Raw genomic sequence first — 25,519 nt, 5'->3', positions numbered from 1 at the left:
TCTGGAGGGGAAAAAAGAAATAAAAAAAAATGGCATACCCATACGAAGACTCGGCACTTACCCACGAGACATTTTTATTCTTGTTTTGTTTGATCATGGCAACAAGTGCAGGCCAGTGAGGTTGCGGGAGGAGCCCAGGTCCTCAGCGGATCTCAGCCCAGCGGCCTGCTTCCTGGGCGTGTCTAAGTTCAGAGGTGATGGCCGCGAGCGCTTCAAGCTCAGCCATAGGTCATCGTCCGCCCTGGAAACCTGGAAACCTGCGAGCCAGCCGCGTTGGCTCTGACTGAATCCCGCATCTGTCAGGTCTCCAGTCCTGCTGCATGAGATGATGAGAAAGTTTCCAGCCTTTTTTTCCTTTTTTTTTTTTTTTTTTTGTAGCTCCTTAACGAGGCAAAAAAAAAAAAAAAAAGTCAAAATGGTGTAAAAAAAAAAAATTTCCGAGTCTCCTCCTAGCTGCCAGTGCTATGTGACCCGATGGACTGGTTATGAATTTAAGCTTAGTATTAATATGAAGCATCCCCTTCGGTTTTAACCCCACCCTCCTGAGCCACAGCATGTGCCCAATCGCAGAGCAGATCACTGTGGCCAGCTCCCGGGGGTGAGCTTATAGAAGTATTAGGATGAAGATAGTAAGTCTCTGGAGGAGAGAACAGAGCTCTTCGTTGCCAAGTAGGTTTTACACACACAAAGATATGTCAGTGGGTAAATAAACGGCATGCAGCTGGAAGAAAAAAAATTGAATAAAGTTGTTTAATCTGCCGTAGATTGCTTTTCCACTCATTACCGTCCAGTATTTTCTGCTCTCACTCCCCTGGGGGGGGGGGGGGCTCATTTTCTCACCTGACGACTACTTTCTGTTGTCATGGTGCCTTTTTACTAAGAGACAAACACGGGGACAGATTTCGGGGGCAGCTCTCCCTTTGATGTCTTTTATAATATGTTTTTGTTATATTAAATCTTCCCTCTTGCAAAAACCACAAGGAATAAATGTGACTTTGATCTCCTCCCCTCTGGATTCCTGCTTCACTCACTTTTGTTCCAGCTTCCTCTGCCATATGCAGCAAAAGAGCTACACAGCTCTCGCAATCTGATTTTACAGGCTGAGCTGTACTGAAAATGATCAATTAATGCAAAAAAAAAAAAAACATATCTTACATGTCAACAAACCAAACTGTAGCAGGAATGGATGCATTTGGTTTTAAATCTGTTTGATGTATGTATTATGTAACATTGAGTAGTGAAAAATGGTCTAGGTAAAGATATTGAGGTCATGCCGTTGCTCTCATAATAGCATTAGATTACGCTTATAATGTCCAACCAAGTAGCAGAAAGAACAATAACATTAGTGTTGGACTGTGCAAGTTGCATGCTTTAAAAATAAAGAAGGACAAATTTTTGAATGAGATAAGTCACAATTTGTTTGGAAAATAAAATCAGCAAAATGAGGACGGCACAGTTAATTTAAAGCAGAAAACACTAAGTTGCATGGAGAAAATCCCAAAATATCTCACTTAAACCATGCCTTACGTAGCTCCCGATCTATCTATGTCAGCCAGTCTAAATTAATTTTCTAGCGTGCATAGTGGCCAGCAACCCCCCCTACGGTGCACAAGGTTGTCCTCGTCCCGCTGTTGTTAATTGGCCTCAACAAACATCTGCTCCTGTTTCCAGTGAGGCTCAGTCCAGTCAGTTAAGGCTAAAACCCAAGAAATAAAAAAAAAGGAACCAGGGTAGCTGCATGTGGTTTTAAAAGTGAAACATAAACAAATTTTAAACAAATAAAAACTAATCTAGAAAAGAAAAAACTCCCTCTAGAGACACGTGCGGTGTCGTTATATAATGTGACGACACCTAAAGATGGAATTTCTAAGCAGACTGAGCCAGAAACTGCAATCCTCAGAAAAAAAAGAAGAAAAAAAAAAGATGACAGCACTCAAAGCAGCTGCTTTCCGCTCAAAGCAGCCGACATGCAGCAATATAGCAAGCAGGACACACGGCAAAATTAACCCCGGGGAGCAAATTGCTTTATGTAGCAATGCAGGAGTTTATAAATCAGCACACAAAGTCACATTAGCTCTACAAAACATACACGTCTTTGGAAGAAAACGTGGGAGGAAATGCATGTACAGAGGGATCATGCAGATGAGACATTTTAAATCAGTGGTGGCAACCTGAATAATATATTGTATGCTAGATCAAAGAGCAAATATTTAAAATAAGTCCCAATTAGCTTCAGGGGTTGTGCAAGATCAAAAATATATGCTAAAATAAATCTTTGGCTGCTGAGTACATATCTGACCCTTGTTGAGCTGTTACTGACTTGGTTTTGTTTATCAGATAAATCTGATACAGGAAAGCCATAAAATAACCAAATACTGCAGAAGGGAGATAATGCTTTGAGCACACGGGCCACAAGTTTTTTCTTTCTGGTTTTACAAATTTTGTAAATATTTGCTGGATCTTTTTTTTTTTTGGTTTTCCCACTAGAGTCATAACTGAGCACGCTGGATGTCTTGTCTGCAAAAAAATAAAAAAAAATACTTGCCCTTAACAACACAGTAAAACATCTTGTATAGGATCTTGAAAAATTTTGGACCAATTTGTGTTATTTTTTTAATTTATTTTTTGTTACAGAGGATTAAGGAAGTTTGCCAAGTGTGTAGCTGCTTCTCTATCTCCTGTCTCCATTAAAAAACATATTTTGGGCAGATAGCTAAAACATCTATGTCTTTTTAATGGATACTACAATAAGGTTTATGTCATGTCTACAAATAATTGTCATATTGTTATTCACAGGGAGTGAAATGCTTGTGCATGTGCTTTCATACTTATTGCCCACCACAGCTGCAGCATGTAACGATAACAACTCTCCTGCCTTTTCTATTTACACAGGTTAACAAACTAACTAACATCCTTTTGATGCCCAAAATATCATAAAAAGTCTACTTTTTAAAAATACTTACTCCCAGCTACTTCATTTCTTTCTATTTAGATAGAGGAGCTCTGAAAAGTTTACAAACCCCTGTTAAGATACCTGGATGGATAGCTGAATGGATAAGGTAATGTATGAATGGCTGCTATAACACAGGGCTGTAATAAATAATTCCCACTTTTACACCTAATGTATCCTGACAATTCCTGTCGAATTCAATTCTAATGTTTGGAAGAACAAATGTAAAATAATTCAATAACTTGGTTACAAAGCTGCGCACATTTGTACAACTAAAACTCTGTTGAAGCACTTCGTTCAGTTTTATTGGGTAGACACCTGAAAGCAGATTTTGTGAATCAGAATAACCACTAGTAATTGTACAGAATGTTCCTTATATTTGTACATTTTTTCCAACTTAGCCAGGGTGCATCAGTAATTCCCAGAGAGAAGCTGAAGAGGACAATGAAAAAGAGATGTCCTCGTCTGATTGGTCAAATATTAGCAAGTCCAGATGTGGGACGTTAGCTGACTCCTACAAAAGAAGATGCTGATATTGACTCAAAAGTTGTTTTTAAAAACATGAAAATTTTGCATTATTTGTTTTTTGAGACTAACTATATATACACACCATTTTTGTGGTTTGCTCATTTTCATTTGTTTTGTCATTTTTACAAAACAACATGGTCAAATACCTGAAAACAAATCCAATAGTACTAATATTTTCAAACTCCAAGCACTGGTTTCACAGCCACACACACAACCAACCAGCAGGAATCTCCTCTGCTTTTCATCTGATACACAATTTTTATTATTACTAAGAGTTTTAATCTAAATATGGCATCTGTATTTAAATTTGTGCTAATATCATACCAACTGTTGTTAAGAGTCGACTTAAATCGACTCCGAGCAATAAAAATATCCCTACATACAGTACTGAGCAAAACTCCATAACCATTAATCTTAACACATTGCTTCTAAAAACAAAATAGCCATATGTTTCAGATATGACAAAACAATGTTTCATCCCTTGAGTTAGGCCATTCCTCCATTTTAATTATTGATAGGTCAGTGTTAAGCAGCTTAACGAGCAGGAATCCCAATTAACGTGAACGTGTTCAGGTGCTGAATTGGACAGAAGATTAAAAGAACAACAAAAAAGCCACCAATGTATGAAAAAAGAAACACTGACAGAGGAATAGAAAACCTGGAAAAAAATGTAACCTTCCCAGCCATTATTTCACTTTTTCCAGAGCAGTAAGGCTGTATAAAAGTCAGACAGTCGTAACTGCAGCCGCTCCGTGCGCAGCAGCTCATTGACATCAGTGTTTCCAGGCTTGAGTCGAGATATACGCTGCGAATGCCTCCGCCGATATATATCACACTTTCCATTCCGATGACGTGATACATTATGCAATGGCAAAGAAGAAGAAGAAAAAAAAATCCACTAAAATCTGAGACATTCCTGAGGGGGCCTTTGTGACCAATTAGCCGCTCGGTTTCCGGAAATTTCGACATACTCTGGAAAAGTGAAAGAACGTGTTGTTGCTGCCAAGGAAACCCTGCTGTAGCCGGATCTGGGATGGCTGGACTCTCCTCGCCGGGTGTGCTGGGAAAACTGGGAATTCCAGCTCACACTATTGCCAATGGAGCTCTACTTAAAACAAAAAAAATCCACAGTCTGGGTAGAATCGCTTTGCACATTGTAGCAGGAAAAGTGTTTTTGTATGGAATGTGGCCAATGGGGTGGCAAAAAATGTCGAGAGGTAAACACTGTGTGCTGATGAAGTCCACAGCCTACTCCATCTCTTTCCCTCCATCTCTGGGATAGTCTCCTATGACCCTGAACAGGGCAAAGTGAGCATGAAAAAAGTAAATGCAGGGTAAAAAAAAAAAAAAAAAAAAAAAGGGCAGGGTGCGTTGGACAGACCGCTGGATCCTTCTTAATCCAAGCAGAGACCTCATTACCTGATCCGGATTCAAGTTTCTGTTGCTGCTTCTTGGTATAAGCAGGAGAGCCTTGAATTCAAATTAAGGCAGCAGAGCAGGCCTGCTGTCTTCAATTAGCTGACTTTCCGCGAGGAGTGTCTGGGATTGGCTACCCGGCCTTTTAGACGGAGTCCCATCCGGCCGGGTCTCCGTGCTCTGCATTCCATCCAGAGCAGAATTGTGTTCTGGCCCATTTCAGACGTAAAACGGCGGTTTGCTGCCCCATATTGGAAACATGTGAGAAGAGTGTCATAGACGGAGAGCCGTGTCACGGCAGCTGGGGTCCTCTCAAGTTCTGCTGTGCACGTCCCCGTGGCAAAAAGTCCCGCTCATTATAATAATTTCTGCATAGTCATCAAATAAGCACACGCTGGCAGAGATCCTCTGTCAGCGTGAATGTTTGTTTTCATGCAAACCCCTTACCCATGGGCTTTAAATTCTTTGGTGCTGTTTCAACATGTGGTCCTGCATGTATCCACTCACCGGTTATATTAAAGCTTACTCAGTACAGTAAAAGTAAGAGTCAGAACAGAACCGGTGGCGTTCTCTTCCTTTTTGTTTTTATTTTTTACTTTCAAAGCATCTGAGACTGGGTTTCTAGACGAGAATGCAGACTCTCTTCCCTTTATCGCCTATAGTTGATGTAATTTATTATCTTCTGTTTTAAACGGGACATAACATGCTTTTCAGTTCTTCCTTTTTACATTTAAATCATTCAGTTGTGGTTTAAATAAAGTGGACCTGCAATGCTTTGGTCTGAGTTTCTCGTTAATTTACCCTCACGTTCCCAATTTTTTACCCCTGTTCTGAGGTGCGTCTGAGAACACCTCGTTTCGGTGCTGTCTCTTTAAATCTAAAAGGAAGCACTTCACTTCCTGCTCCCCTCCAGGTCACAAAGCGTTTCACTCCGCCCCGATCGGCCATTTTTGTAGTTACTTGGAGGGCACGGTGTAATGAACTATCGGACTTCGTCATCCTTCTGCTTGGACTACAAATTTGCTCTGAGAAATAAAAATGGCGGATTAGTGAGACTGATAAGCAGGAAGTTCATGACGTTGTTTAGCAACTCTGCAGCAAATACTGACATAGAGAGACGTTATTGACATTCAACTGGACATTCACAATGTATATTTGAGTGAAATTTTGCTGCAAGGTTCCAAGCAAAAAAACAAAAGCAAAGCATATATATATATATATATATATATATATATATATATATATATATATATATATATATATATATATATATATATATATATATATATATATACAGAAAATTGTGTGTAAGACCAAATGAATAGTCCAGGTATACGTAGCAGCAGGATGTATTGCAACAATGAAAGCAACATATGATGATGTGACATAATGGTTAAGAATACTTAACAGAGAATGGAGAAAACTGAACGGCTTGAAAAATATGACCAAACAGAATATAAAGATACCTATGGAGCTCCTGGACAGACTAAATTTAGATTTGCTACACTCCTAGAGACTCCAAGTACACGACAAAATATATTTAAGGGCCAAAAAAAAAAGTGGACTTTGCATAAAATGTCCCCTTTGAGATCTTGTGTGGGAAATTGTCTTTGAATTGTGCAAGAAGAAGCCAGTCCCCCCTTTGACCCTTGCTGAACCTGAGAATACCATAATTATTTAACTACATTTAACTGAAGAGTTATTAGTTCTAGTCGCTGTAAAGTGTCACCTACTGCCAACCATCAGAGCGAGGTCATTATCAAGGTATTTCTAAATGATCGGTATCAGACTCCCTGACTAAATTTCCCTGTTGTAGGTTTTCTGACTAGAGTTACATGCCAGTTGAGTCGTATATTTCAGCCCTGGAGCCTTGTGGTCATGTGCTGTTCTGAGTGATGAATTTTCTAAAAACCACAGCCTATTATTATTATTATTCATGTTTGGGACGTGTCCATATTTTCTTCGACGTAACAAATCTTATTACCACTGATATTCAACGGTGAAAGAGAGACTGCATTGGCTGCTGCAGCTTCATTTCAGCCAGTTTTTATAGGACTAGTTCTATTCTCGGAGACACTAAGCAAATAAGTGTACTAAACAAAGTAACCCCTTGTTGGTATATGCGACATCAGTGCAAGAATAACTGGACCCCCCACCCCCCTGCATGATGGAAGACAAATGATGAACCAGGGAGGATGAAACTTGGTGCCACACGATCTGTATTTAGACCAAAACCTTTAAAATACCAAGAAGTAGAGCAAGTAATTTAAATACCTGCAGACTTGTGGACAAAAAAAAAAAATCTCTCTAATTCCGCACAGATTTCATTTTCTGTGTTTTTTGAGGAAACTGAGAAGCTTCAACGCCGACAAACACATGCTGACTATGGTTTATGCAGAAAGCATGGCTTTGCAAGCTTCTGGTAGGTTAGTAAACAAATCTGCATCAAGTGGAGGCACACCTGTGGATGTATTGGAGGCAACACATTGCTTCCTCGTGTAACATAATAGAAATATGAACAAGATTTCATCATGATTTCAGGAAGAGCATTGTGGACCTGAATAGGTTTTGCCCTTGGGTGCAATTTCCTGATGCCAGAAGGTTTGAGCAGACAAACAAATGTCATGGGAATGAACAGCCATTGTGCCACTCAGGAAGAAGGTGGTGTTGTGTCCCACAGAAGAACACCTTTTGGTACAACATTTGCATATAAACCCTGGAACAAAATCAAAAGACTGAAGCTGGTAAAAGAAAGCCATCATCCACAACGGGCCCCTCTACTGACGTGGGCTGAAAAGCCACTCAGAGGGGAAGAATTCACTATTGCTAAAGAAAAATGGCACCAGGATTACAATTTGTAAAAGCGACTGGTATTGCTATTCACAAAAAAAAAAGATGGCGCACGAGGAGTGGCTATCATGTGGAAATATTGAAATAAAAATCTCAAGAGCAGCCAAGAAGTTTAAACTTGGGCACAACCTGCTCTTCCAGTTGGCCACGACCCAAATCATACGACCACGTTAGTTACAAAAACTGCTTCAGGACAGCGAAGACTTTGATTCGGAGCGACCATCACAAAACCCTGTTTCCATACAGAATTTGTGGGCAGAGAAAGAAAGCCCACAAAACCGGACTCAGCTGCACCAGATTGCTTCTTACCAGCTAACCGTTGTAAGAAGTTCGTAAATCGAATTCCAGAACATTTAACACCAATCATAAGGTTTTAAAGACAATTAGGAACAATACAAGACACTATCCAACTTTTAGGAAAGTACATTTAATCTTGGCATTTAGCGAATAGAAATTAATATTGTCATCCTAACTGCCTTAAAAAAAGAGCTTCAGTCTGATTTAATATCAAACATAAAAAAAGTACAGATTATATGTCTTCTACAAAATGTATGTTCATGCAGTGATTCAAATGTATATGGCATTAATTTAGTTCATTTTAAAGTTATTACGTGACAAAAAACATACTTTTTATCGTGAACTGGACAGGAAGTAACATTTAGATCTTAAGTGCATCATAGACTGTATGCCGAGAACAAAACCATTGATCTTCATCCATTAATGCCTATTACTAGTTCGTAATCAGCCCCATTTTATTTAAAACATCTTCAAAGTCGTTTTTTTAGCCTTTTCAACACTTCAAATACCGTGCACATGTGTAGGATGATGCTAAATAAAAAAAAAAGCACAACTGAAAAATGTATCAATCTATAGATCCGGGAAATGCTGGGGGAGCTCTATATAAAAACCTTCTAGATTGGGAATGTCTTTGGATCCCCCAGGGTGAACTGGACGGATGGACATGGAGCTGGAGATGCTCCTGCTCTCTGAGACAGACTCCATGTGCACTTTGTCATGCACCAGTTGAAGGGTGTTTTATGTGGCGGGAACACGGTGTTCCTGTTCTCAGAGAGCTACCGTCTCAAAAGCCAAGCAGTTTCGTTCTAGACGTTATGTTGAGGACATCCAGCATCATGAAAATGTAATCCGTCTCGATGATGTTAGGACATTAAGCCTGTTTTACCACTGCTTTGTTAATGCCTTTGCACTGCGTACGCTTGCCTGCATGAGAGCATATGGGAAAGAGTAACGTGGCCATCTAGTGGAGAGCTCCATCAGAGTGAATTATCCTTCTCTGCAGTAGTAGAGAATAGGGTGAAAAGCATCTAATGGCCCAATTTAGAGCACAGAAGCAGTAAACGTCCCTAATAGCGCTAGTAGACACTACCCACAGATCGAAAACGGATTGAAACATAAAACGACGGCAACAAATTGCACATAATTATAAAAATATTTTTTTTTTTACGTCTTTGCATTTCATTGAGCCGGACGGTCTAATTTTAGACACCAACAAACAAAAGACAAATGAAAAAAAAAAAAAAAAGAAACGCCAGCAGAGCCCAATAAAGTCAAACTGTCAGCCCAGCTTGTGTCTGCAATAATTCAGCATAAACCCACTGTGTTTAAATATGTCACTGTCTCAGTTCTCTGCTCAAAGCCTAGAATAAATACAGAGTAAAACATTTATGAGGTCTGGCTGGGTGCAGAGAGAGAGAGAGAGAAGAAGAAAACTTTCAGCACAGAGGAAGTGAAGCATCTTAGTTAAATGATGCAGCATTTTGGATTGTTTCAGGGGACCATCCACCATCATAGAGCAGCGATTAACATTAAGAAAACTGATAAGATTTACTTCATTGATCCCAGATTTGGGAAATTATTGGGCAGCAGCAGCATGACAGACAGAAAAACTTTGACAAGCTCAACGTCAGGCAGAAGAAGATGAAGTAGAAATGCTTTGAGGCATTATTTCTGATAAATTATTCACCCTATAAACCCCTATTTGAACTGTTATAAAATCAACAATCACTGTGATTATTAGTCAGCACACAATGGCTACTTCTACCTTCATCGTTTTTTTTATTTTTTATTTTTCCATCTTTCCTGTAACCCCTGAGGAAAAATCAGGATGAGAACAGCAAACTCACATATGGAAGCTCTGCTCTCCGGCGATGGCCCAGCCCACAGCAAGGCATGAAGGGGACCAGGGAGGGGAGGAACGGGCGGCCGTCTCACGGACTCCCCATCAGGCAGCGGCGTTTGCAACACTCAGCCTCCATCCATGCGTGCAGAATTGATCCGCAGCGTCGCGGACCGCCAGAACGCACAGACATGCCAAGGACACAGACTGACTCTAGACGCGGGAGTGAGACAAGACCGGAGACAAGACAGGACCGTCCTATCCACCGACCCCCACCACCCACCCACCCACCCCCCTCAGCTCTGATGATTCACAAAGTCAGATTGTGATCCTCCCCTGACCGACCCATCTCCAGACTGTTGCAGCAGGGCTCGTCTACCCCACTCCAGAATCTGTCCACGCTCCAGCACATCTTTTGTGCCTGCCAAATCCTCCGCAGCGCCGCCGTGCTGTGCCAGTCGCAGGCTGGAGAGCTGGTTTAGCTGCAAGCACTCCTTGCACACAAGTTTCTCCCCCAGCAGCTTTGGGAGGAGGTGGGGAGCCAAGTTTCCTCGACTGCCAACGAAAGGACCACACCTCTATGGCTTGCAGCTCGGCTGCCGCTTCAGAAGCTTTACACACACACACATGCACAGACGCTGGTTATGTGAGGTTACTTTTTCTCCCCCCCTAATAGATTCGGTGTCATCACTCGGTCCTCATTTGCAATGCAACACCTTTTTATGCATCCAGTGTGTGGGTGATGGGGCCAGACTGAGATGAGAGGCGCTTGCTAAAAAGGCTGGACGCCACCTTGATGGTACAAAGAAGCGGAAGAGAGCAGAGGAGCAGCCTGGTTGTGGTTCCACACCGGTGGGGTGGGTGGGAGGGGGTGGGGGGGGGGGGTTGGTCATTTGCAAAACTTCAGCTTTGAGGGTGACAGCATGGCCGGTCTGACGGTTTCTTTCACACTCACGCCTGTCCTTCCTTCCGCACTGCGTTCAAAGTGAAACACGGACCAGCTGATGGGCAGTTACTGTAGTGTCAGCCAGAAATCATGCATTCTCCCCTTGTTTGAGTGCATGAAGGCACACAGGGCCTTGGCACGTCACAGCCACATATTTCAATGTATTTAGGTGGGACTTTTTATATGACAGACCAACGCCTGTCACACCTGAGCACTGAAGTGAAAGGAGAATGTCCAAAAACAAATCTGAGGAGTGCGGTGCGCACATTTGTCCCGACCACACTGCAAAAAGGGAACTAAAAGTAAGTGAAATTTTCTTGAAATCAGTGTATTTGTCCTTGATTTTAGCAGCTAAATAAGACTATTTGCCAATGGAATAAGATTTTTGCACTTAAAATAAGAACAACTCATCTTCATCGTCTTATTTCAAGTTCAGGATATCTAATTACCTTTTTTTAGGGGTAGAAATACTCATTCCATTGGCAAATAGTCTTATTTAGCTCCTCAAATCAAGGAAAAATACACTAATTTCAAGAAATTGTTACTTACTTTTAGTTCCCTTTTTGCAGTGCATTTACTCTGTTACCCTTAAATAAACACAAATAAACGCCTTCAGGAGTCACAAATTTCCCTTTGTTGTCGTCACAATAAAGACCTAAAGCTACTGTGGAAAACATTTAGGTCTATTTCAATATTTCAATAGCAGTAGCCTTAGATTTACAAAAGAAAAAAAAGAGGGCAAAGTGTTTTATCTGACTGTGCAGTGAACGCTGGACTCTTTCTAGCTAAACTTTGTCGTTCTTCTGAGTAAAACGGCCCAAACTGGTTTGTTACAGGAGGATTACCTGATCTGACAGCGTTAGGACAAAGTAAAGAGAAACTGAGTTAGCTGTCCCTACAAATCAGAAGTTAGACCTGTTACCTCCCAGCAAATGACTGAGCAGAAACCGTCTCATTTATGGGGACTTTTATCCAGTCATATTTTAATAAAGAGGTATAAATATTTCATAGGATGCCAACTTTTTTATATAAAACAATCCAGCCCATGCATTTAAAGCAGTAGCTACTCTTAAATTAACTGCTCATTATTAATTTAATAATGAGCATGAGAGCCATCCAGTCTCTGTTCATTTACCATAAGATTAATTTCCCCATGCCGGCAGAAGATTTTTTCACGTTACTGGGGAGCTTTAGAGGCGCTGCTGTCTTTTCATATATGTTTTTAAGTTTTGTCCTTAACTTGGATAAAAAAAAATATTTAAAGTTTTTCTAAAGTGATAAAAAAAACCTTCTAAAGTACACTGTGGACAATCAGTTAGTGGAAATTAATTGCAATTTTGATAACAATCAAGTTTTCGTCAATGTGTGAAGAATATTATTGAAAAAAAGAGCTCCATCTTCTGAAATTGATCCCTCTACTACAGAAGTCCAGAAGAGACAAATCCCCACTCTGGATTGGGACAGTCTAAGTTGTGAAATATACAATAATACATTATAAACTATTACCAATAAATTATTGCATTTAACATCTATACATTGTTTTTTATTTTACTTTAAATAACTCAAAGACAGTAGAACCTGTAAACTAATTAAATGCACAAAAAAGTAAGGAGGCGCAGAGATATCACCCAGACATTGTGAACCTTTTCTTCAACTTTGGAATGCACCACATGTTAGCAGTGCCAGGTGAAGATGACAACACTCTTCAGTGAGGGTGCTGTAACTGTGCAGGGGAGACTATGGATGTCGGCGAGGTATTTCAGCATCAAGTCAGAAGAAGCACCAAGATGTAGAAAGCTGTTTAAAAAAGCAGCAACATGTCAAGATATCTGTCCAGTGTGTTTGTGCTGGTGGGGGTGGGGGGGTGGGGGGGGGGGGGGGGGGGGGGTGGGGGGGAGAGCAAACCTTCCTTTTAAGCCTTTTGTGTCCTTGAGCATGCTGGATTTGTAAATACTGACTGTTCTTTGGAAGTCAAAAGGGAAAAAAACTAGTGTTTCGCAGGAGCACACATATAACTTCCTGTTTTAGTCATAATAACCCTCCTACCAGCTCTAAACTCTAAAATAACATGCAAAAGAGAGTGTAAAATGTCAACAGTCTAGTCTTTGTTTTATATTATCATTAAATTCCGGTGTAACAAGCGGCTGCATTCTCATACACACACACACACACACACATACACACATACATACATACATATATATATATATATGGTCTGATGCAACCACTTTCCCCAAATGTAAATAATTAATGACCGCTCAGGGCAGGAGGGCTGGAAAAGAACATTTTCTGAACTGGTTTCACATCGTCTTATACTTAAAAGAAGTAATTGGAATTGGCTATAATCGGTATAATCAAGTCAATGCATTTTAGTCGGTGCATCCCTACTGAATGTTCAGCTATTGATTAGAAATAGCTTTTGAAACAATATTTAAATATGGCAGATATGTCAAATAATCAAGTCTATATGTAAACAGAAACCCCCCCGAAATTTGTTAAAATGTTACGTTGGTCTGTTACTTGCTATTTTACAATTGATTATGGACATGCTAGTTATTGAGGCGATGATCTCTATTATCTGTGCCGTCACACAGCCTGTGGTTCACTGTCTAAAAGCTAATTTGAGAGAAGGAGTCGTTTCCTCTTTTTCTCTTCTTTTTTTTTCTTCTACCTTCCCTTTTTTTGTGTCCATTTGAGCATGAAATAGTCTCAGAATAAAATCTAGTGAAGCTTTTTGCATCTATAAATCAAGAGGAAAGCAGTAATGCTTCACTGGTGAAATGCATTGGGCTCTCTTCGACATTAAGACAGCAATTCAGACCAGACAAGACACATGGGGGGAAAAAAAAAAAATAAAAATAAAAAAAAATAAACTGTGCTTGAAGTGTATTGTGAGATTTTATCTAGATCTCATTTACCTCGGTTATTCTCACCAACATAAAGGTTGCAGTTCTACCACAAAAAAAACAAACAAACATAGGATCACGAATATTTATTTATTCTCCCACTTCGATCTGGGATTTTCTGACATGCTCTCAATCATGAGGCACACTTCCTCAATGTCAGTGAGCAAAAAGGCACGACGTGAGCTGTGACGCTTTGTGCTGGCCCACAACAGCGTACCAGTATCTATATATTTCTTCAGACACGACAGTCTAACATAAACCCGGCAACATCGTTCACGGGCGCCGACGCTCCCTGCAGCCAATATTTCACGGGCTGACATGTGTCGGCTGTGATGAAAAGACTCCATCATAAGCAGAACGGCGAACCTTCCAGTGAGAGGGCAGCTCTATATCAAGTTAGCCTGTCAGAGCGTGTCACTGTTAAGATGTAATCACCGCTCACCAACTGGTGCCGCTCATAATTCTGCAGGGCAGCATCACAGAAAAACACTCCCATTTCAATAAATAATTTCAGTATCAAACGGCCACAATTACTCCTGCCTTGGGTTTTGCTCGTTTCTCGCAATAAAGGAAAACCACAGTCTAATCGTGGCAGTAATAAAACAGCTAAGATGTGTTTATTTCCCTTCCTGCTGACATGACAGCATCGATTCATCACACAGGCAGCAAGAACAATCGTTGTAACGCGGGAGAACGAGTTAATTGAATTGCTCCATTTTCTGATTAAAGCAGCAAACAGGACGAATTAAACATGCTTGCCTTGCATCGGTGCGAGGAGTTCCTGCTTTTCTATGCAAACCATGTATTTCATTCAATTAGTCTATTTTAAATTATTCACATACATTAAGTGGCAGAATATTCACAAATAAGGTTGCTGGAGCTCGGTTTCTGTTCAACCTGGTTCTAAAAGTTTCCTTATTTTGATGGACATTGTATAAATTAAAGATTGCAACCTTTGAAAAGCAGGAATATTAAACCCTCCGGGTTAATGTCGCTTTTAAAGGTGAGACAGCAAGTTCCAACAAGAACATCAGCAAGTCAAACTTCAAACCTTTGTCCTCCTCCTAACTTCTGTTATACTGAGTAGATAAATAGTAGTTAAATAAAGCTCAGATCAGCATGTCTCAGCTCCTTAAACAAAAAAAAACGATTAAATTTTAAAGCTGTTTCAATGGTCAAACTGCAGTCTGCAATGTTTATACTGAGCACAACAGTCATTTCAACAAACTTTTAGGTGCCTTGTAAAAGGACAGCTTTGAAGGAAAATCCCAAAGTAATAATTTTGATGAACCCATCTTGTTTCATCCAGAAGTTTGTAATGAAGACCCGGTTCGTTACTGTGAAGTAGAAGCATAGCTCTTACCTGAAACGCTTGAACATGCACATAGCACTTTGGATAGCACACTCCACTTTAAAGTTTTTACTAATTTGCACATCCCCAGGCTCCAGCCTGTAGAAATAAGAATGATGAATGTGATTTTGGTGATATCTTTTAAGTGTTAGTGTGTAGTGTATGTGGTATGTTTTTTAAAGAGTTTTAGAGTGGTGTAATGTATTATTTTTTTAACCTTCTTCTTGTGTCCAGGTGTCTGGCAAAAAGATTCCCCAGAGACCAGACACCTATTTGAAACCTTCCGGGCCAGACCAAGAACATAGAAGGCAGGGGGGAGTTTTTTTTTACTGGTTTTAGAATTGCTGGAGAATTATTTATTGTAATTGTGTTTAATTTAGGATTTTGTCTCTTTAATTAGTGGGTTTATTTCTACATAATTATTGGTGGTTTTTTTTTTTAAGGAATTTTACATTAGTTTTAAAGAACCTAATGTTTGTACACCCCTAGTTGTTTTAAATGGCTTTTACCTAGTTGGGTGTGGCCCCTTTAAAAAGCCATCTTGCTCATTCATGAGTGAGTTTGGATTGTTGGAGTTTCTGGAATGTCACCTGCTGTTCTGCTGCTACTAGGTAAAACCTTAACCTCCATGCACATACCGACTGCACTTGCACTTTTTTGGACTTTTTTTGAATTGAAAATAAAAGGACATGGAAAATGGAGACATCAAAACTGCTTGACCTATCAATTTTTGTTCATTGGTACCAACCTTGTTTGTTCCACCGCTCGTGCCAACCTGACTGCACTGATCCACACGGTGGGATAGTGTCGACAAGTTGTATGCAGTAAAATCTGTTAATTTCCCCTCATGATCCTTAAACGGCTCTGTTGTCCTGTGCTGTACCCTGATGCAGCAAAGCGGGGTCTGTTCCTGCTGTGCTGCACCCTCAGCTGTCTCCAATCCCTTCACCAAGCCGCAGATTAAAGGACCAGCATGACTCCTCTGCGTTGCCAGATTGTCATCCTTGGCTGCGGTAATCCAGCTCTCCTAATCGCAACGCTCCAAGTGTTTTTTTTTTTTTCCTGTCACTTATGCCGTGTCTCTTTTGTGAAATAGAACATTTAACCCGTTGAGCCTCCTTGGATCTTCAGATCACTTCCTGGTTCAGGATACAGTAGCAACACCTGCGGGCGAACGTCAGCCCTCGTTAACAAACCGACCCCTGAAGACCTGCAGCCGAGTCCGAGGAGACCTGGATCAGATCTCAGCTTAACTGCTCAACGCCTGCCTCAGCCCCCCCCCCCCCCCTCCTCAATCTAGACTCAAACCCAGCGTCAGTGAACATCATGACCCCAGTAAAATGGAGGCGGGATGCTACATATTCACATATCGTTACTCAGAATATTGCACTAACCTCAAGATCTTCTTCCTCCAACCAATTTCTAGTCTAATCCTCCAGACACAGACTTCAACACATTCTCCAATAAAACCTTATCCTAAGCTTATTCAGTGGTACAAGTATTCCTGCATTTTTGGTCAACGAACCAAACCTCTCCACATGAAGATGCTGTTATCCATCCATTTTCTAACACATCTATTCCATGTGGGGTCGAGAGGGGTGCTGGTGCCTATCTCCAGCTGTCAATGGGCGAGAGGCGGGGTACAACCTGGACAGGTCACCAGTCTATCTCAGAGATGCTGTTATAATATTATGTTTTAATGGTTTTGTGCTATAAAATGTAGTCAAGGTTTCAGTTAAGAATTGCTTTTTTTATTTTATTTTCACATTAGTTAAGTAAGAGGAAGAGCTGATCGTCTCCCCGGGCTAACAAGAAAGATGGTCAGCATGTCCCCCTGGGGGATTTCTCTGGATGCGATCAGAAGATATAAAAACAAAAGCTCTCCCAGTTTTTAAAATGTTTGTTCAAAACAAACAAAATTCTCATTTGCATTTACTTCAGAGGGTTGTTGCATTAAACTTTGTCCCTCTAGGCGTTGTGCATCTTCCGTTTCCTATGAGACACGTTTGGATCAAACGTGTTTACTTTAGAGCACAGGCTTGAGAGATCCCCTGATATTAATAAATCTTCAGCGATTAGCCTCCATTCACTTTTGTACCAGAGATAGGAACGCTGACATTTCTGTCCATCTATCGTCTGCCCTGCTTATCCCATTACAGTCCTAACAACCAGCTAATGGGCTTTAGACTTGTAAACAATTGTATTTCTGTTCCAAATTGATTCAGTAAGCTAATAATTTGACTCTAAAGACAAGCCACTTTTACTACATCTATTTTAGAGGCTAAAAACACTGAAATATAATCAATATGTTCCCTAATACTATTTGAAATCGCTGATTCTGTCAATATAAAAGGAGGTTTCACACTGACTAAGTCGCTGGAGGGTTCATGACGCATGCTTCCACCGTTTGAAAGCAGCTGTGATGTGGTGGACACAACGCTGCAAGTAAGCATTTAAGCACAGGACCCAGAGAGACAACCGGCACACACGACGAGGAGAGCTCCTTTAGCTCTCTCCCTCTTGAATTTCCTGAGCCAGATGTTGAGCTGATGGAGCTCTAAGCTGCATTAGTCAAGCTGCTGGCTCTTGCCCCTGCGATGCCTGAAGCCAGAGCGAACATAGGCGTCGCAGCGCAAAAGAAACAGAAGACTGGGTGTAGGCTCTAACGTCAGCTCGGTTAAATGGGAACAACGCAAGACTTGTGCAAATAAAATACACATACATATATATTGTTTAAAAAGAAGCAAAAACTAGGATGAAATAAAATAATGTGTATCATGAGCCATCTGAAACTGAATCACGGTTTCTTTAACGCTCGGGTACGGCGTACAGGGAAGCTTGCACCCCAGTGAGGAACGCACCGTATTAGAAGAACATAGAATCCCATTATATTGAACTTTTGGGATCTTTGTCATTAAATATACATCAATGTGGGGATCAAGGTACATCCAACAGACCAGATATGTCAATAGGTCTAAGAGGATGAAAGCCTGGTAACTGAAATGCCAGATATTTCATCCTAGCAGTCCTTTGGACTGAAACCGTAGCCTCTTTTTTCCTGTTGCACACATTGATATTTTAATGTAAGATAAGATAAGAAATTCCTTTATTTTCCCACAGTGGGGAATTGCATAGTGTAATGATATAATTTAAGTGTACAAGTCCAAAACATCTAATTGCCTTGACATCTTACAAACAGAGGAATTGCACTACAGCTAAGAACATGTTTAGGAATGTAGATTTCATCGATATTTCATATTGTAGGAAATAATTCAGATCATACAATATATTTTACCACTAGATGTCAGTGTTGTGCCACTGTGATAAATGATAAAACCAGCAACAGTGCTGCCAAAACCTCTTACTTTAGTCTAAATTTCAAATAAGGATTTTTGCACCAGAAATTAGGAATTGATCACAGAAAATTAATTACCATCTAGATTCAAGATAGTCTAGAGAATGGAGAGAAGGAAATAAAGAAAGAATGGAAAATTGTGTTTTTGTTCTCAACGCACATTTGGACAACCTGCATCTCTAAATCCATTTTTTTCCAGTCTGAACCTCACGAAGTGGTACGAATAGCAACATTACGCCACGTTACTGCAGAAGACGGAAACACGAGATGTTTGCATAAAGATGGAGGCGAAGGAAACAGGAGGCGGGCAACGGAGAGTGGAAGTGGGCAACTTGGTGCAATCATTTACATCTGCATAACGAGTGTGGGAAGCAGCAAGGGGTTAATTGTGACATAATCCTCTGAGTTACATAAATCAATACTTGAACTGTGTTACAGCATCGATTCAATCCAATAAAACTTTGTTTGTCGCAGAGCAAATATCATAATACAGACAAGGGTCGGCATGTACTCAGTCAGTGATTAATTAAACCTATCCAGGAGGTTGGCTACAACTGTGGCCAACCTCGTGTGAACCAAAGACAACGTAAGAACTGTCTTAGCTTGTCCACAGAGGAAAGTACTGAAACCTTGCTCAGAGGTCCAAAGTGTTCTTTTCAGATGAAAGTCAATTTTCCATTTCATTTGAAACAGAAGCTCCAAGGCCCTGCAGGAGGACCGGAGAGGCAGTCCAAGTTGTTCCAGGTCCGGTATGCAGTTTGTCCGGGATGATTTAAGGGGCCATGTCATCTGCTGGTGTGTTTGTCCACGGAGTTTTATCATCTACCAGGAAACATTAATGAATGTTATGCTTCTCCACACTGAAGAGCTTTATATAGAGGTGGATTTTTTTCCCCCCGAAAGTACCAGCACACAGCCAACACAGTGGTTTAAGAAATAAAAGCTAGAAATACATATCTGCAAGTCATTATTCTACATAATGAGTTTCACTTTTTTTAATTGAAGTGATTAAATACATAGACTTGCTAATGATAATTTATTAAGGTGCAAACGTAAACCTCTTCTAGAATAAATATACAAAAATGTACAAAAAGTCAAGCCTTTCAGCAGTTTGCATTCACTTCTCTGACTTTCTAGAGGTTTCCCTCTCGGCTTCAATGACGGCAACGGTGGATTTTAACCGACCAGAGGAAGACTAGGACGGGAGTAAAGGTCAGTGCTGCCCTGCTACTACTATGGTGCTTTGTATTGTTGTTGAACTCAATCAAACCCCTCTTCTATAGATTAATAGTAATGTCAGTAAAAATTACTTTGATAAGCTGTCAAACCCAGAGGTTTATCCAACCGTTTTCTACGCCAGGGGTGGAAAGTAACGAGTTACATTTACTGACGTTACTGTAATTAAGTACAGTTTATGTGTACTTTGTACTTTTTTAAAGGTGCATCGCGCAAGTTCCAGGATTTTTGTTGACATCCGCCCCCTTATGGCGACAAGTTGAAATGACAACACAAGGGAGACGAGAAAAAAACAATAGCTAACTGTCAGGACTTGACAGGTTTTTTTTATTTTAGAGCCGTAATGTCTTCTGAGGTAAGAAGGTAAGACATATTATTTTGTTATATAATATTATATAGAAATAATATTTTATTTTGAACGTAAATATAGTTTACGAACGCTTAACTTTTGTTAACTTGAACAAAAGACTCATACTTGAGTATGATTTAAGTATATTTGACTCAGTTATGTTTGAAATCACATCCGTTACTGAGGTTTTTTTTTTTAAAGAAAATAAACGCTGTTAGCAACAGCAGTGATGCATCGCCTGTGTTTGAGGTTAAAGGTATCAGATCCCATCATCCCAACATGGAGGCACGTCGATCAGACCTCGTTAGCGCTGGCAAAAAGACATCAACCACAGCTGAGGTTGACCACCAGAAAAAGGAGGGGATTTATGGCCACACTTATGGGACCAGTTTAATATTATTCCCAGAAAAGGCAACAGCTTCATAATTCAACTCAGTCAAGCAATCAAGTAATTGGCATTTCAAAATTCAACGACAAACCTGGGCAAGCATACGGTAGTAGGGAAAAAAAGGTTTTAGAGTTTAGTGAAACACTATGCTCTTTTTTCTTGGGCAGATGTGTGTGAAGAGCTAATGTTTTTATATATATATATATTAATATATATATATATATATATATATATATATATATATATATAGATATATATATATATATATATTTATATATTTTTTTTTTTTTTTTTTTTTTACATTTTTTGACGTTGCCATCTGGACATAATCTGAAGCAAAAATAGCGTCATTCTCACCAACTAGGTGGCTTCTAATTGGTGCAAGTAGGAGTCAATAAGTGGACAATATCTGGTGTATGTTGGGAAGCAGATTGAGAGCAGACGTATGCTAAATAATATTTGAACAATTAATGTAAATACCAGTTTAACCTCCAAAATATTCATAATGTTGACATATTTTACTGTTATGTTGCATTCTCTTTTATAAAGGTGCTTCTTTTAAACACAGTTTGAGGTACTTTCTACTTTTACTTGAGTGACATTTTACACTGGTAACTTTGCTTGTATCTCAGTGAAACGTTTTCAAATGAACTTTTTGTTTTTACTTGAGCACATTATTCTGGTACTCTTTCTACCTCTGCTCTACACCCACTGTTAGGTACGCCCTGGGCAGGTCACCAGTCCATTCCTGGGCAACACAGAGCGACACAACCGTGCACAAAGACGCTCACTCCTGACAGCAATTTAGAGAAGCCCGTTAAAGTGACATGTTTTTGGACTGTGGAACAAAGCTGGAGCGTTCGGAGAGGACAACGCAAACGCCACCCCAAAAAAGGCCCAGGGCAAGATCTGCAGCCCGGGCCTCACTGCGCTGAGGCAAGTGTGAATACAAAACTTCATTATGAATACACAGTAAATATTTATGTAATGGTGAGAATTCAAACAAAAAAAAAGAAGTAATAGATGGACACATTTTGGTACCTTGCACTTTAAGAAGTGACTGCCAAAGCCCGACACGGTTTAAACAGTGAACCACATGGCAAACGGCGATTAAAAGCTTTTAGCACATCTAAAAACGCGTGGATGGTGCAAACCACACTGTTCCGAGGCGAAACTTTCCACCTCCACGAAAATCTTAAACCATTTACCTGACAATGTTTACATTTTCCACCAAAATCTGAGTCAGTGCCGCCCTCCTCCTCTCTCAGTGGAGCGCCGAGCTCCAGCTAAACGCTGACCTCGCTACTCCCACGGCTGAGCAGTCATGTCTGACATGGCCCCGCATCCCTTCCCAGCCTCCTCCACACTTCCCCCAAGGGTACCCGGCCATGACCGCAGGGAGCATCTCTCATCCTCTCGCTCGCAACCGGCTCCCTGTCTCTCAGCATGAGTAATTCTGTCTTCGAGGAGCTGCTCGGGAGAAGTTTGCGGAAGTTCGAGTCGACGCTCGCGGCTGGATGGGATCGATCGAACAGCGGCGCTCACGAAATGCTCTTAAGGCACCTACAGGTCTGAAAATACAGCGCCTGCAAATAAAAAGGTCAGAAGGGAAGCGGAAACATTCTGCATTATTTCAAACTTTTCATAGCAGGCGAGCTGTTTTATCTCCCTGCAATAAAGACGAGAGGACCGATTAGCATCACCTTTTTCCGAGATGGCATAAAGGGGGAACTATAATTCACAACAAAGGAAAGAAGAACAAGGTCAGAGTTGCTACCACAGCTGAATCACGGTGTTTACATTATCATCCAAACAAAAGCGTGGTTACGGGAACGTCTGCTATTTCTGGGACCGTCCTGCAGCAACTATGTAAGGGAGGATATTTTGCTCAGCATACAAGGTCCTCACTGACCTCATCTTTATGTCCCTGTGCTAATAAACAGCCACATTTCCCTTTAGATGATGGTGTAACAAAGCAAACAGATGACCAGTCGCTGCCCGCTTAAGAGATGGCTGACTGCGGGGAAAGCTCATTATATAGGAAAGGACTGTGGGAATGGGATCGAGCTCCCAGGGGTGGTTGTGGCGGTGGTTCAATCTGGTAATTTCTTATCAAGCAGTTTCTCCGAAAAGCCCTGAGATGAAGCAGACGGCTGTCTAGGAGGTGCCATTTTGTTCTGATCTCCTCCAGCTTCCCCTCTCTCTGCCGCCGCCGCCGTCGTCGTGCCAGAGACAAGACGATCCGTGCCTCCTCCAAAAAAGGCAGAACTATTCAGGAGTGCGCATCCTCATCCACCGACCTGCAGTGTCCCTTTGCAGGTCAGCTCAACAAAGAGCAGGCTCATTAAACATGTCCCTCGCCGGGGGCCTGCTTTATAACAAAGCGCCGAGCTGAAGCTTCAGCCAAGGCGTGGAGGATGCAGCTCAGATGGGAGACTTCCACTCAACACCGTGCGGCACCGGAGGTGTTTACAGAAGCCCTCCGCTGCTGTGCACATCTTCCCCGTGATGGATGATGATGACTGAGGTTGAGCTCTTAAACCTGCTTGCTTTTACTGTCAATATGTTTACAAAAGCTCTGACGCACACAAACACAAGAGTTCGACTCCAAAGGGAAAGAAAACGTATGCAGGACATCAGAATGCAGGGCAACGCAGCCCGGAAAAGTAAGGAATCTGGATTGGGGGGAAACGATCAAAAAGATTTGTATTTTTCTGGATGTTATTATATATAAACCTAAGATGAACCACCCATTCATTCATTGACAAATAACAAGCTAACATCCATCTTTTCCTCCATTCATTTCCCCATACCTTGATCCATCCATTCATTCATCAATGATATTACATCTATAGGTTTCTCCTTGCATCCATCCATCCATCCATCCATCCATCCATCCATTGCCTGTAATTTTTATAGTTCCCATATGTAACGGGAATAGAAAACATGCTGGAACCTAATTAATGGGGATAAAAGTGAAATGGGAAATTGTCTCCGGGTGCAAGATGGACACGTCTCGGCAGCGTCTGGCATCATGTAAACTGATAACGTCCAAAAGGGTCCTGAAATGAAGCTGCGACTTTTGTTTTGCAGTTACCTGGCGAACAAGGCTGTTTGTCGTCGTGTCGGAGGACGTGCTGCCATCCGATCCTTTAAAGCGGCCTTTTCTTCGGGCCCCTTTCCCTTGAGCCTAAAGAGACAAGATGAGACAAATAAGTAACACTTCGTGGCAGGATAAGGGAAAAAGAGGGAAAAGCGGCAAAACCAAAGACCAATAGATAAGGCATGACTTTTTAGGTGTAACAGTTTGAGCGTTTATGCTGATATGCACAATGGATTTTTACTAAAGCTGCTTTAAATCCTCATCAATGCGCTGTTAATTCAATAATAAAATGGTTTTCTTTCACAGGCAGCATTCTTTCGGTATCACAGAAGAATGGCAATTATGTGGGTGGTCCACTTTGTCTGCCGTGAGATGAAGGGGTTGGAGAAGTAGCCCGGAGCGAACATGTTCATATGTTGTCATTAGCAACTGAATAACAGACATTTATTTCCAGTCTGCCTTTCAGTCTAGCTCCGTCCCCTGGGACATGTTAAATATGCATAAAAACGGAGAGCTGGTCTAACTACTCCTCGATAGCCCAGTTTCAGCTGAACATCATGAGAGCAGGCACAGCCTTAAAGAAAACAAACACAGGCAGCAGATACAAAAAATTAGAATATACACAATCAGCGAATCAATGTCGGAAATGTAATCGTTTTGTAGATAAAGTCAGGAAAGTATGAACAAACCAGCGGCAGGAATAAAGCTACAGATGCATTTACATTAAAAATAGGGATTAATATCAGGATTAGGCTAGACAAATATTTATTGCAATGGTGACTCTTTGAATGTGCTGCCCTCTTCTTTCAGGAAATGGATTTCTGCTTTGAATATCAATTAAGAGAGGTGGTAACCCAACCTGTAGCTCAAATGCAAAAGAAATCGAAATAATAGCTGTTAAACCATTAACCTCAGATCAGTCAATCTAACTCTGTTTCTAAAGCCTCTTTGTGTGCTTCACAGCCATGAAGAATCTACTAGAAGCGGTCAAACTGAATACATTTGAAAAGAAATAAACCAAACAACTGTAGGAGGGTGAAGAAGAGAGGAAAGACGGGAACTAGCAGATAAAAATAGATGTCAAATAAAATTTCTAAAACATAAGCCATGGATAACATAGACACGCCAATATCAAAATATGTGTCAATTAAATTAATTATTGAACCATTATTTGACTAGACCGGCTGTACTTCAATTTAAGAAGGTTTTGGTCAGCAGCAAGTAAAACGGAAGTGGACAGGTGAAGCTGTTAATTGGGTTTTTACAACCAATCAAACTTTTTTTTTTTAACCACAAGAGCGGGTGGTTAAGTTAAGACGCTAAGACGAAGCGACTTACTTGAAGCATCGGGTGTTCCAGGGTCTCCATACGACAGTCCGGAAGTTCTTCTGCTTTAGTTTTGGGACTATTGTTGACGACCATCACACCAATCAACGAAACAGACTCTCAACAGCCCCCTTTCTCTTGGAGAAACCCCCCGGTCGTGACCAGGATGAACGCCAAAGCGCATGTTGGACGCACGCAGGTGGAGCGCATGAGAAGCAGCTGCTTGTTGCTCCGCTCTCGGCGCCTATCTTCCCAAGTTTGAGTCGAGAGGGCTGCGGAGGAGGAGCCTTTCAGATTCCGATGCTGGTGATGATGATGATGATGATGTGACTCCTCGTTTATTTTAGCCTTCAGCATCGCAGAGCCTCCCAGATCGGCTCTCGATCTGCTTCCCACACGGGCTGAGAGCGAGAGAGCAGAGCGCGCTGCGCTCGCGTTGCTGCTCCATGCGCCCTCTCATCCACCGCCAACACCTCAGCCTCCTCACAGTTTCAAAGCCAGAACACAAATCACAGAACGACAGCAAATAAATAAATAAGTGGATAAAATAAATAGATTTTTATTTTTTTGTGCAAGTTTATACCTCTATCCAGAGATGATGCGCGGCCAAATGAAGGCGGACAGCAACATGCCGGAGCAAAAATGCTTGATTGTTTTTTGCATCAAAGGCATAAAGCA

General features: G+C 41.0%; 1 protein-coding gene across 1 annotated transcript in view; it reads right to left on the bottom strand.

Moving 5' to 3' along the window:
* cacnb2a (calcium channel, voltage-dependent, beta 2a) overlaps positions 1 to 25,116 on the bottom strand; it is a gene marked incomplete in the record, with an annotated part of 79,240 nt that extends 54,124 nt beyond the window's left edge. The window contains 2 exon segments of the mRNA XM_036124878.1: positions 23,510 to 23,602; positions 24,854 to 25,116. Of these exon segments, the coding sequence (XP_035980771.1) occupies positions 23,510 to 23,602; positions 24,854 to 24,937 (177 nt within the window).
* Between the last annotated feature and the right edge of the window lie 403 nt (positions 25,117 to 25,519).

This window comes from Fundulus heteroclitus, chromosome 21, assembly GCF_011125445.2.
Source record: "Fundulus heteroclitus isolate FHET01 chromosome 21, MU-UCD_Fhet_4.1, whole genome shotgun sequence".
Lineage (NCBI taxonomy): Eukaryota > Metazoa > Chordata > Actinopteri > Cyprinodontiformes > Fundulidae > Fundulus > Fundulus heteroclitus.
Note: the sequence above shows the minus strand (reverse complement) of the source record. Positions and strands in the feature narration are given on the sequence as shown.